The 13,743-nt window shown below is 41.0% G+C and overlaps 1 protein-coding gene across 1 annotated transcript; it reads left to right on the forward strand.

The window, feature by feature from the left end:
- The first annotated feature begins 8,246 nt into the window (after positions 1-8,246).
- On the forward strand, positions 8,247-13,513 carry LOC148041762 (uncharacterized). Its single transcript, XM_087682230.1, has 9 exons — positions 8,247-10,324; positions 10,421-10,446; positions 10,551-10,581; positions 10,694-10,781; positions 10,930-11,075; positions 11,362-11,406; positions 11,536-11,642; positions 11,776-11,984; positions 12,921-13,513. The coding sequence occupies exons 1-9, from the start codon at positions 9,036-9,038 to the stop codon at positions 13,281-13,283; spliced, it is 2,304 nt and encodes a 767-aa protein (XP_087538356.1). The 5' UTR covers positions 8,247-9,035; the 3' UTR covers positions 13,284-13,513.
- The last annotated feature ends 230 nt before the right edge of the window (positions 13,514-13,743 follow it).

Raw genomic sequence — 13,743 nt, forward strand, 5'->3', positions numbered from 1 at the left:
CACAAGGCATGTTACTTATTCTCCATGGGTGGTTTGTGTACTTCCACTTCATGACAATTCTCCCCTCCTTAAAACTTTTGGTCCTCAAAATGGACATGGCGTATCAACTAGGGCTTACAATGGCAAGAATAGCTGCCAAATATGGATGTTCGATGTGGAGGTCCACTAGGTATCAAGCATGGAAAAAGGGGAAGGCAAGGGGTTTTAGCCTTACTGTGAACATTGCCAAAACTAAGCGCAAACACAAGGGACTTCTTGTCTTCAATCTACTATAACTTCTAGTAGTAGGGAGCTTTGGTAGAAGTGAGAGGGGACTCCAAACAAAGCTCCTAGTATGATGCTTCTAGCCATTTAGGTGATGTCATAACATGTGTAAATTAGAAATGCAAGGGCTAGATTTTGTTGTAACAAAGAGAGAGCTCCTACATGTGAGTAATTAAGGTATAAATTCATCATGATTCGAATCATCAAGTGTGGGTACTCATTGTGGAAAGAAGAGGAGAACCATGAGGACTCATCATCTAGGAGACCCTACCACTTGATAAAGTTCTCTTGAAGCACCTTTGTGGGTAAATTTTTTTCATGTTTGCCTACAACCTTCTCTCGTATGTACATGATCAAAACTTCCTCATCAAAGGGGGGAGCTCCTCTATCACTTCACCCTTGTCCCCCACATATATTTGAAGTTGCGAGACATGAAACACATTATGGATCTATGTAGCAAGAGGCAATTGAATGCGATAAGAAACCTCACCAATCCATTTGAGGAAAGCATGGCCGAAAAATCAATATTCAGCTAACTTGTGTTTGGATCCATTTTTCAATAAGGTAGCATAGTGAGACTTGGGAACCTAAAGTAAAACATAATCCCCCTCTTGGAATACCACATCACAACATTTATCATCAGCATAGCCCTCATGCTACCTTGAGTTCTCTTAATACTAGTTTTCCCATGTTATAGTAAAGCCTCTAGTTTGGCCAAATTCTCACTTGCTTGTAGATCAATATCCTCTTGGAACAAGGTGGATGGAATATGGACTTTATAGCTCTCTTCATATTTATTTAACCTTTGGATGTATATGATTCATCCATTACAATTGGTTTCATAAAGATTAGTACAAAAAGTTGCACAAAAATTGGAAGGAGCAAGTAAATAATTCAAGCTATTTTGGAAAGAAGGGAGTTTCAAGTGTATCCAAGATGTGAACTAACTTGTAGATATGGAATTACAATGTGATTCTTACTTTAACCTATCCCTCAAGAGTGAAATGGAAGCCACTTGAAGAGAATTTGAAAGTGTAGAACTCACTTACCTCAGTTAGAAGCTTTTAGAAGACTTGACTTTGGGAAACATGTTGATGTAGACACAAATCTCTACATGACTTGGTGGGAAGATCCTTGATCTGCAAGGACTTTGCTAATGAAGTTTGAGTTTGTTAATCCAACTTGAGCTCCATCCTTTCATTCTTCATGCTTTTGAAGAAGAGAGTTCCAATATCAAGGAAGAGGTTCGCAATCTTCAATTCAATTCTCCAAGCTTTACAACCATGAAGGGAAGGGCAAGTTGATGTAGGAGGTATCAACAAACTAAACATTCAAGAGCTTCCTTTAAGCCTCCATGGTGGGTGGCCCGTTTTTAGGGTTTTAGAGAGAGAAAAAAAGGGTACAAAAGGGAGTTAAGATGAATCTTGAGAAGAGGCCCAACTATCCAAGGGAGTGTGGGGGGTAGAGGAAGATCAAGATCATGTGGGTACTGAGTAGAGACTAGTGTAAATTCAATTGTTCTCCTATTGTCTTACTCCCTTCCAATCCACTCAATGCAGTGCTCTATGTGTAGGTCTAGGTCTAAAAGGAACAAGCCTACATGGTTTTTTTCTTTTTTTTGGGGCGGGGGGGGGGGGGGGGGGGAAGAGTGGAGCGAGATATGAGCTCTTAAACATCCATGGTGCCCACAAAGAGAGAAGATTGAGCTTCTATTGCAAAAAATAAACTCAACTAATATTTCTCCAACCACTTTTCGGATACTCTCCTTTACAAGATAACTAAATTTGGTCAAAGGTGACCCAATATGTGCTAATTTGGGGCTCTATCCAAAAGCCTACTTAGCTTCTCTAAAAACTCTTGCCGTGCAAATTTCTTCTTTAGCCACTAAAACTAGTCATTGCTAAACTTTGAACATTGTATCCAGCTATTGTAGTTCTCATATTTGAAAATTTGAGTATGAAAACTAAAGGAAATAACTTCTTAAAAATGAAGGAAATTCTTAACCATGTTACTAAATTGAATGGATCAATTCAAGGTTTTGATACCAATTATTAAGAAGTGCACTAACTATAACTAACTAACTACAAGAATTAAAATCAAAGGACAAGAAAGAGAACCAAATGGATGCATCAAACCGTGGGCAATGTGTCCCTAATGTGATCAATCTCAATATACCAAAGAGAGATTAGCCATGGAAGCTATTATCTCTATGTATAATCCAAATGGGACAAGCCCAGTATGCACCCTTAGCTATGGTGGATCTTGTATGTGCCCCAAAAAGGTGGGAGATAAGATATCTACAACCAAACTAATATCTAAAATTATCAAAAGGCGTTAGATCCCTTGTAGTACCAAGCTTACGAAGGCATGAAGTCACAATCTAAGGGTGGTTCATATACTCTCACTTCATGACACCCAAGCTTTAATTACACCTTTTTACCAGTAAATTTTTTAAATCAAAAGACTCTCTTTCTAAATTTTAAAAAAATTAAAAAAGTTGGTTAATACTAAACCTAACTTTTTGTTAAGCACTACCACATACTTCTTAAAGTAAGGTGCATATGTATCTATATAGATGTATATTTATGGATGTACATGGTCACCTACTTCTTCAATCAATGGGTCACACTTCTATTATTAGCTCCTTGAATCTACCTCCAAATGTTGGCAAAGCATCATTGAGCTTTGCCCAATGCTCCAAGTTTAGCTACTAAGCGTTGTTGCCCATACTAGGTTGACATCCAAGGTCCATGTGTTGAACCTCCATGCAAAGGACTCACATAATCATATGGAATCATGTGATCTCAATCGGGTCTACCCATCTTATAAGTAAACTCATATGCTAACCATTTAAGCTATCCACTTGTCCACACACCTTTATAATGACCTCATATGTACGATAATTTAGAGAAACATGTTCCTAATTTGGGGGAACACGCTATTTTACAAATGCAAGCAATTGGCATACAAAGTGGATTGATTTTCACATATAAATACAAACTAGATTCCAATGTACAATTTGCAAAAGAGGGGGCCCAAAGAAGAAGGTTGCACCATAAGCCAACCACATGTTGTGAAACCACTTTGTACCCTCACACTTTGACATGCGTAGGGTGCTTGTACTCACTATAGAATTATTGTGTTCATTAACACTTAGGGGTGGGCACCTTGATAGATGACTAGGGGCCCAAGGTGGAACCCTTTTTGAATTTCAATGCATGCCATAGAAGGCCCTCAACCTTAGCTTGGTTAAAGCCTATAATGTTAATATTAAGGCATATACATAGAAAAACTGCCATTTGATATAAGACAACTTGTAGTAACACATGTAGCTAGTTGACATCTCACTACGTGCTACTTCTTAAGCTTAATACAAGCTACTTACTATGGTGACATAACTAGAAATTGCCCTTTTGCCAACCATCTACAAAAGCCAAAGCTATTGGAGATGTCAATGGATACCCAAAGGATCATATTACTTATTTTCTTATTGCTTATCATTCTTCCCATTCCAAGTCCTACCATTAGATGCACTAGCTTCCCATCCAAGTCATTGGTTTCTTAGTACCTTCCCATTAAGGGTCCCTTACACACACAATGAGTCATCTTCATGCTTTACATGGTACATGTCATTAGATCGCTTGACTTATCACTAACTCAAATCTAAGAATTAATGGCTCTATCATAGCCCTTATAAGAAGATGGCTTATATAAACTCAACATGGGGTCACCTTATATGTTGTGCGAGGCCATCGACCTTACCTTAGTTATAGCTTATTATGTTAATGTTAAGGCACATAGATTGGGTTTAAGTTGAAACTCCCTCACATTGGTGAATATGTCTATTGAAGAGAGAAAAGAATGGCACCCCAGTATATGACACTTGTTATACTTAAGAGACATAGGTTTATATCTTAGTACACGCTTATTCTTATAATGGGCATAATAGAGCCCCCTTTACTCTCCATCTAGAAGCCAAAGCTAGTGGGGATGTGGATGGGCACCCTTAAGACCATGGTTTTTGGATTGACATTCTTGCTTTTCCTCATCTTAAGTGAAACAACCGTACACATCACCCTCCCATCAAAGTCATAGGTTTTTTTCACAATAGGGGGTCTCCACAAACTTCATTAGGCATCCTCATGCCTTTTATGGGATAGGCCATTGGTTCCTCCTTAGGTTGCTTTTATAATGAAGATAACCATGATTCACAAGTCCTTCATATTGTATGTCATGTTGCATAAAGACAAACAAAATTCAAAAGGCAAAAAGGTCCTTATTATGTATGAGACACATGCCTATATTTCATAGTATTGGAGAGAGAGAGAGAGAGAGAGAGAGAGAGAGAGAGAGAGAGAGAGAGAGAGAGAGAGGGTAGAATGTTGAATTGCCATTTTTGACCTAAGTATAGTAGGTTTTCCACCTACTACATGGCATTTGGGATGATATATAACTAGTTGAAAAGGGTTGTATGGCCAAAACTGATATTTCATGGAACCAATGTGCAAAGCCGCAAAATGTCAATATTGGTTAATGTAATGTCTCAAGGTTGGTTTTGCTTTCTACTCAAGATCGTGCAATAAGAATAGCTTGCAAGATATGCTTGCATGAGTTATTCTGAAAAGGTGCTTGCTCTTTTTGTTGGTTGATATATCACTATTAAGCCCCTCAATAGAATCTAGCATAGCCAATTCCTTCCTCTTCTTTTTAATCAAATTGTGTGTGTACTTTCTCTAAGTTACTTTCTTTTGGAAGGAGGGATAATTTGTGGGATGTACATGTATAAGGTGTTCGCATGGGTACTTTCCTGCATGCTTCTTTAATCTAAGTTGGTGTCTAAAGGTTGTTGAAATGAGCATTGTGTAAAAGGTTCATGTACAAATACATTAAAGTAGTTAGGCTGGCTAACATAGCTAGTTAGAGCCATTAAAAACATGTTGCATAGTTTGTGGTTTTGTGAAGCTCACAAGTTGCGCCTCACTCACTTTTGCTTATATGACTACTTGTTTTTGCCCACAAATTAGGAGGAATGATACATTTCACATACATATACATACACACACACATTATTTATACAAGGCTAGTCTTTTAGTTTTTAGGTCCAATACATCTTAGTAATATATTATTTTCACTATAGGTTCGAAAAGCCTCGAACCTCTAGAGGGCTTCCCGAACCTACCCCTTTTTCCAAACCTCCCTTTTTCAATCAAAACCCCCTCCCCTCCCTTCTTTCTCAGGTGTAATCTCTCATTTTCCCTCCCCCCCTCCATTTTTTCAGTAAAATGCCCCCTCTCCCCCCATTTTTAAAATTAAAACCCCCTCTCCTCTCTCTCACTTATAATCTCTCTCTTTCTTTTCCCCTCCCCTTTTTAATTGAAATCCTCACCCTCTCTCTCTCTCTCATGTGCAGGGCCTAGGTTCTCTCTCTCTCTCTCTCTCTCTCTCTCTCTCTCTCTCCTTATTTTAATTAAAAAGAAAGTTTAAATTAAAAATTTTAATCTAACTATGAGAGAGAGAGAAGAACATGTAGAGATATTATAGAGAGAGGAAAGATAAAATTTAAAGAGAGAGAGAATAAAAAATAGAGAGAGAGAGAGAGAGAGAGAGAGAGAGAGAGAGAGAGAGAGAGAGAGAGAGAGAAGAAAAAATTTAAAAAGAGAATGAAGAGAGAGAGAGAGAGAAGAAGAAGAAGAAAGAAAAGGAAAAAAGGAGAGGGAGAGAGAAGGAAAAGAGAGGAGAGAGGGGGGAGAATAAAAGGGGAGAGGGAGAGAATTAGAGAGAGAGAGAGAGAGAGAGAGAGAGAGAGAGAGAGAGAGAGAGAGAGAGAGAGAGAGAGGAAAAAGAGGAGAGAAAAAGATGAGAAATGGATTGTTGAGTGAAGTTGCTCGTCACTTCGTGGTAGCGAAGCCTAGCGTTACGTGTGCGCGAAGCACGCACGGAATGCTAGTGATGATTATATAAGATGTGGCACCTGCATTAAGTGGGCCCTAAGTGGAATAATCACATATTTTGATGGTTTAGCAAATTCCCTCCTTCAACAAACTTGTTGTTGACACTAGTGCCCCCTCTCCACTTGCGAAAATTTTGGACATTCTTGGCATATCAATAGAGAGGCTAAGCAAATTCTTGGAAAAAGAGATGTTTTTGAAGAATAAGGAAGGAATAAGCCATATTAAATAACATATATCAATAACCTATTATACTAGCCAAAAGAAATCATGCTAATGGGAGGTTTTCTTATTAGTGCGAAGACATAATATAGTATTTTGCCAAGGATGTAGGAAACCTTCATCAATAAGAGCTAATAGATTATTGCAAAACAGTGTTGCTAGATTTGCAATGGGAAAGAGTTCGATTGCTTAAACCCTTTGTGCAATATCAATCACCTTGAAAGCTTAAAAGGGCTAGTGATACGGATAAGGTTTCACATAAAAGGAGCAATTCTCGTTCCTTGGCTAATTAGGTGGTTGAGCCCCAAGATATGGTGAGGTTGCACAATGTTCATGAAAAACATTTTTATTAGTTACCGTGGAAACCTTCAATTTAATACTTTGCAAAAATTTTAAAATCAATATCTATAAATGTATCCATTTTAATATTTTTAAATAAATCAATAAATGTGCCATTTGTTATAATTAAAAATTCTAAGGTTTTAAACCTTTGTTTCAAATTGTGAAGGTCTTATTGTAAAAAATGCAGCTTGTATTATGCTAAATTACCTTGTCGAGGAGCATGTGGACATGCATCCTTAACAATTAATGAGTTTAAGGGTTCTTCCTTTAAGTCCTAGAAAATTTGGGTGATTAGGATGCAACTCATTAAAGCTTACGAAGGCTTCTCATAAAGTGTTTCAACACGCAAAAAGGTAGTAATTTCAAAAACTCTTATTTCATGTGGTGCGTCTACTAGCTTGTTGGGTGAGATTGTGAGTTCAAAAATGTTTGCAAAAGTTTCAAACATTCAGTTCGTTTTAGTCATTTGCTTCATTTACTATTACTTCAATTTTTAAACTATCAATCATGTGAAGGCAATGTGATTAGAGCAACTCTTTGTGGTGAGTTTGAGAATGCCCCCTCAAACTTCCTAAACTACCTCATAAATTTGGGGTCCCCTTCTTGCGTGTTAGGGACTGTTTTCTTTGTCGATGTTTTCGTGTAGGTTTGGAACAAAGTTATCCATTTGGCCAAAATCTTCCGCAAACTCATGCGTCTTGGGGAGAAATGGAAACTCTCGATGGGAAATAGTTTTATCGTTGCAAAACTCTCAGTGGGAAGAGGCCCTTATTCAGGTGTTGCTTCGGTGCGCCGTTTTGCGTAGTTCTAAGCTCAGCGTGGGAAAATGCTCTGGCTGTGGTGCTACTCCTGCCAACTTGCCAAGTTGGGCAGCGGCTACAAATTCACAATCATCGATGTGTGTGTGTCTGTCTGTTTCTCTCGTTTCTACACACACACACACACACACTCTGTCTCTCTCTCTCTCTCTCTCTCGCCTGGCACCATCATCGTCTCTCGTCTCTACACACACACACACTCTCTCTCTCTCTCTCTCTCTCTCTCTCTCGCCTTGGCACATCATCGTCTCTCTCTCTCTCTCTACGTGCTGCTCTCATAGCTTTCTGCTCGGTACCTTGGTGACAATTAACCTTAGCTTCCCGCATTCGCCAATTGAAAGCCCTTCTGCTGCATTGCCCAACAACATTTACTTTTTGCCTTTCCAGCCCCCCCACATGTAAAAATTATGGGGTAGACTGCGACACTCGTACGTGTTACCGGGTGTCTTTTCATTCATGCCCCAATGGGTGGGGGTCTGGTCTGGTCCGTCTTTTGCTTTCATGCTTTCACGAAAACATCATCATCTTTCATAACTCTCTCTCTCTCTCTCTCTCTCTCTCTCACATTCATGTGACATATCTAAATAGCACACTCCTTTGCTACCTCGGTGGCTTTCTCAGGGTTCTCTCTCTCTTTCTCACACAGTCTCTCGTTGCATCACACTTCTATCTAGTACCCTCTCTCTCTACTTTTCCTATTCCGCCACTTTTCTGGAATTAAGGTTCCCTCATCTTTTTCCTACCCCCTCATAACCGAACGCATACATGCTTGTTCCCTTTTGTATATAATGATCGCCACCCCCCTTCTCTCGCTCCTTCCTTTCCTCTCCCGATGCAGAAGCCAGCATCACTGCCATTGTTCATTTCTCTTGAGCTTTTTTCCCTTCCTTTGCAAGTCGCTAGCCGGCCCCATCCCCTTCTTCTTCCTTGCATACAACAGCAGCACCTGATTATTATCACTACACTTGGCAGTGATCCCGTCATTATCATCTCCTCGTTTTTCAAATCCCGCTTGTCACTAACTTATCAATAACTACAGGCTTTGTATGAGACAAGCTCCAATCATTGCAGCTGAGGTTCAATGCATTATTTTAGATTATGTCTGGATCTTGGTTAGGATTGAGGGGATCAATTCTAAAGGTTTCTGTGTATGCCTGATTTCTGAACGCGCCCTTGACCATCTAATCCCTCTAAAGCTACCCTTGGACAACCTCATCAGCTGCATTTCCTGAGTTTTCATATTCAATTTCAGCTCCATTCGATGGAATTGTGATTTTGTTCTGTTGGGTAAAGCCCTACGTCTTTTATACTGGGGAAAGGGAGAAGCAGCAGAATACCTGCTATTAAGCTACTGAAAATCTTCTGCAGAGAGAGAGAGAGAGAGAGAGAGAGAGAGAGAGAGAGAGAGAGAGAGAGAGAGAGAGAGAGAGAGAGAGAGAGAATGCTTGACCTTAACGCCATCCCAGATGTGCCTTCCTCGCCGCGAAGGTCAGATCCTCATTCTCGCGTGCAGGAATCAGCTGCTGGCCGAGTGCAGAAGGGGCACAGACAAGCGTTAGAATCGGGAAAACAATCGGCATGCGATGGACGAGGTAGCTACGGTGATGATGCGCGTGCACTTCATGCTATACCCATGGCGGCCACGAGCTTGTCCTCATCACATAACCCATTTAACCAAGCATCTCTGGGCACTTCTATGTATGATAAGGGCAATCATCAAAGAAAAATTTCCTCAATCAGCCACGATGATCGTCACCGTCATGACAAGGGACCGCCTGCTGGGAGGGAAGACTCGGGGACGTCTGTTTCCTCAGTGGTAAATGTGGCTTCCACGGATTTTGAAGCATGCAGCCATGGTGGCAGCCGTCGAGGCGCGGCCAGCGATGACGATGATCATTATCACCATGTAGCCTCTAGAGCAGCAGCTTATTCTAGGCCGACCGCAGAGCCTCATTTCTTTCTGCCATATAGCCAGGCGGCATCTCTGCTTCCACCGGAGATCACCTCTGCGTCCAACATCAAGAACATGATGGCCTCTTGCCTCGCCCCGTCTCAAGAGTCCGTAACAACGACCCCTGCTCTCAGCCGCAGCTCCAAATGCGATTGTGCGGGTTTCGCGAGAGTTCATCATAACCGGGCCGCTGCCGTAAGCCTTAACTCCATCTCTCAAGATGATCGAACGTTCCCGGCGCTCGCTTCAATGACCACTGCAATGGCCGCACCAGAGCTCGCCGACGAAGAAAGGGACGAATCTCAGGATGATCATCTGTCGCAAGGAGCTTTCAAACTCACTGCGAGTCAGCTCTCGCCTACGAATAGCTGTTCTTTGCAAACAAGGCAACTGTTCCCCTTGCTTGATCCTCCTCGGCGCAGTAATGATGCAACACCGTCGACACTGCAGGCCTGCTCTAACAACCATCCCTTTCTTGTGGATGGCGCATCGTCGACCTTACCTACAGTTGAGCAACTCATCAGCAGCGCTGGCGGTCCTGGTCGTCTCTTCCATAGCCGGACGCCGCAGTGGCCAAGTCCAAATTTTGGCTGCCTTGAAAACATCGGAACAAATTTTGCAGCGTCACTGTCGCAAAGCAACCTTGCCTTACTCCAGCAGCCAGAACAGCTGCAGCCGCAACCGGTCAAGAAGAGTAGGCGCGGTCCTCGATCGAGGAGCTCGCAGTATAGAGGAGTCACCTTCTACCGTCGCACTGGCAGATGGGAATCGCATATTTGGTATTGCTATTCCTGCCACGTTTCATGCAGGAATCATAAGTAAACTCTTCACCATATCAGAGTTCTAATGTTTCACATCTGAATCGATTTTTGCAGGGATTGTGGGAAACAAGTCTATCTTGGTAAGTCCTTGTGGCTTGGTTCTCGATCTTCTGCTGTACTTTCCTTTCCATTTTTATAGGCATCTGGATTAGGCATATAACAGTTTTATTTTCTTCAAATGCAGGTGGCTTCGATACGTCTCATGCGGCCGCCAGGTAGGCACCTTTGATGATTTCTTCTATACATGAATATGAGAGAGAGAGAGAGAGAGAGAGAGAGAGAGAGAGAGAGAGAGAGAGAGACTCATGAATGACAAAAATTTAGCAGGGCATATGACAGAGCTGCAATCAAATTCAGAGGTTTGGACGCAGATATCAACTTCAACCTGAGTGACTATGAAGACGAGCTCAAGCAGGTAGTCTAACTTTCATGTATTGCAGTTAGCAGGATTTTCACTAGTCATATTCAAACAAAAACACAACACAACAGTATATAAATAAAACACGTGTAACCATGGCCGGTCAAGTTAGTGCTCATGCTATGCTGTGGTGTTTCTGTCGTAGATGACTGCTCTTACGAAAGAGGAATTTGTTCACATCTTGAGGCGCCAGAGTACGGGCTTTTCACGAGGAAGCTCTCGATATAGGGGTGTAACATTGCATAAATGTGGAAGATGGGAAGCCCGGATGGGCCAATTCCTAGGCAAAAAGTATGAAAATCCTTTTATTGTTGCTTGGAAGTTGTCATTACAGTTAATCTGAGTCAGTTATAATTTAGGATCTGAAGGAGAACGATCTAATTTATAAATGAAGTTGGTTAAAGTAAATCTTAGCTGTTTGGAGGTAATTTTTAAGTGATGCTATGTATTTCATGGTGGCATGCCAGGTTCTGTTAAACGCTGTTACTGTAGTCCCAAGCTTATGATTTTCTGACTTTCTTTATGGTTTTGTAGATATAGTTCGATTTATATTAACAGCCTGCCTGTTTGCTCTCAGGTACGTATACTTAGGACTATTTGATACTGAAATTGAAGCTGCAAGGTACGTCTCATGCATCCTTCAGCTGTTCACTGATGGAGCCTTTGTATTTGTTGTAATTTTTATCCTTAATCTTGATATATCTAGTCCTGAGTAAAATAGGCATATGAAGGCTTCATTTCCAATGTGCAGGGCATATGACAGAGCTGCGATTCGGTGCAATGGAAGGGAGGCTGTTACAAATTTTGATCCTAGCCTGTATGAACGTGATTTAGCCATGGAGGCCATCAATGTGGAGGGTAATCTTTTCCCATAGAAATAAAACTCCTGAGTATGGTTAAAAAGTTTGCAACCATCTTCTTCACGGTTGGTATTACCTCCATGTAAGTTATTACATTTCTTTGATCAGTAGTTTTACTTCATGGTCTGCAGAATGTGAGCAGAACTTGGAGCTGAGCCTTGGTTCAAGGCCATTAAACACCAGAGAAAGCTTGCCAACTGAAACAACTGCTACTGAGGAATCTCATATGTGGAGTAACTCTCCATTTAAACAGCAGGACTCCCAAAAAGCAGTGCCTCTACAGGCTGCAATCAGGCAACTTGAATCCTGGCACTCCAATATGATGCAAGAAACTTTTCTGGTAGTGCTACCTATGTCTTGTCCGAAGCCATCTCATTTGGTCAACATAAATAGGCATATAGTTAAAAATGCATACGTGTCTAATCGGAGGTTTATATCTGGAATATTTACTCTGCATGAATAAAGATGAGCAGCGATGCAGTCCATAACTTTCTAGTATGGTTCTGTATAGTGTTATGCATCCTTTTGAAAACCTGTGAATCAGAATGGGAGCTGGACAGAATTTAGGTTTCCCCTCTTTTTAATGGAGATGGTCTATCGGATGAGACTTACAGAAAAGTATAGAGTGTCGGACTTGCTTAAAAACCAAAGTCACAATACTAAACTGGTGATGACAAGCTGTTGGAAAGGACGCATGATACAGGATTTGTTCTTGGGGTAGGTTAGCCAGTCAAGACAACAAAAGCTGATCAGCTGTTTGTACAGGATCTGAAATTACAATAAATTGAGAAACTGGCCTTTTGAATCTCCTATGTGTGTGCATGTTGCCTTTTCACCCTGGCTGACAGTAGCCAGCAGTATATTGAGCAATGCCACTAAGTGAGAAATACTGTCAGTAAGTATGATCAGCGTACCACCTTCTGCGAATGAGCTTGAAGTAAGATCAGTTTGCTCCTTATACCTAGAGTATATTTGGGCTTTACATATGGACACTGTGTACTTCTTTGTGAAGGCATGATCCCAATAAGAGTATAGATAGCTACTGTTGTTTTAGAAACTTCCTTCAGCAATATGTTGGTTGAAGCTGAATTGGCTTACTACAGACTTCTATCATTTAATAACTATTAAGTGCTTGCTCGTTATTCTTTCTCAGAGGTTTCTAGTCAAGCTTTTAGGTCCTTTCAGGGTCTTTCTGGCTAAGTCGTGTGAAAATGAAGTAGCTGCTTTATCCTTAATTTTGTTAAAGGTTCTAATCGTTAGGTATTTCGAAATGCAGGCAACCAAAGACGGAGTAAAGGAGCAACCAAAAGGTTCTTATTGTACTGTGGCTCCAACATTGCTAGAACCTCCCAGTGGTTGGACCTGGCAGCAACTCCAGCAACTTGCACCACTGAATGCATCAACCTTGTATGCAACTGCAGCATCATCAGGATTCTCACCCCAACCACCCAAAGGTGGCTTTGGATGCCTGGATTGGCTTCATAAAACAGGACTTGGCTACATTGATTGTCATCCTGTCGGTAGTATAGATCAGTCTTCACGCAGTTCAAATCTGCTGCCTGATCATTCTAAAGCCAGTGATCGGTCCCTTGTTTTCCAAATGAGCTCCAATAAAAAGCTTAAGGGTCTTGGGTGCTAGTAAAACCCAAGAAAACTTACGTTAAAAATGACTTCCTCAATTATAATTCTCAAGAAGAGTGTTGGCCCGTTGTTTGCTTGTGGAGAATTTTGACTGTGTGATTCCCAAAACAGTGTACGGCTAATTATTCCTCAGTTGAGCTAGAGTTGCGATCTTCCGAAAACGAGATCACAACCTCGTCAATTGTGTTTTTGGATGGAGAATAATATATGGGATGTAGTTCTATTTCTCATCGAGACTTTGCTATTTAGAACCAACTGGCCTTTCCATCTTAAAAGCTAGAATGGAAGCAGCGTTGCATGCATGCTTTATACTGTGATGTCTCTAGCTGATGTTTAGTCAGGATTGCCAGTTCCTTGCAAAATGTGAGGAATCTTGGTTCATTTACACTTGAATTGTGCATGCTTTATACTGTGATGTCGCGAGCTGATACTTACTCAGAATTGCCAGTTGCTTTTAA

The sequence above is a fragment of the Lygodium microphyllum genome, chromosome 1, assembly GCF_053477565.2.
Source record: "Lygodium microphyllum isolate KBCC chromosome 1, Lygodium_microphyllum_v1.1.10, whole genome shotgun sequence".
Lineage (NCBI taxonomy): Eukaryota > Viridiplantae > Streptophyta > Polypodiopsida > Schizaeales > Lygodiaceae > Lygodium > Lygodium microphyllum.

Excerpts from the sequence above, each read along its gene's own strand:
- LOC148041762 (XM_087682230.1), top strand. The coding sequence starts at position 9,036 with ATGCTTGACCTTAACGCCATCCCAGATGTGCCTTCCTCGCCGCGAAGG. Across the intron at positions 10,447-10,550 it reads TGGGAAACAAGTCTATCTTG|GTGGCTTCGATACGTCTCAT; the intron begins GTAAGTCCTTGT and ends CTTCAAATGCAG. Across the intron at positions 11,985-12,920 it reads TGATGCAAGAAACTTTTCTG|GCAACCAAAGACGGAGTAAA; the intron begins GTAGTGCTACCT and ends TTCGAAATGCAG.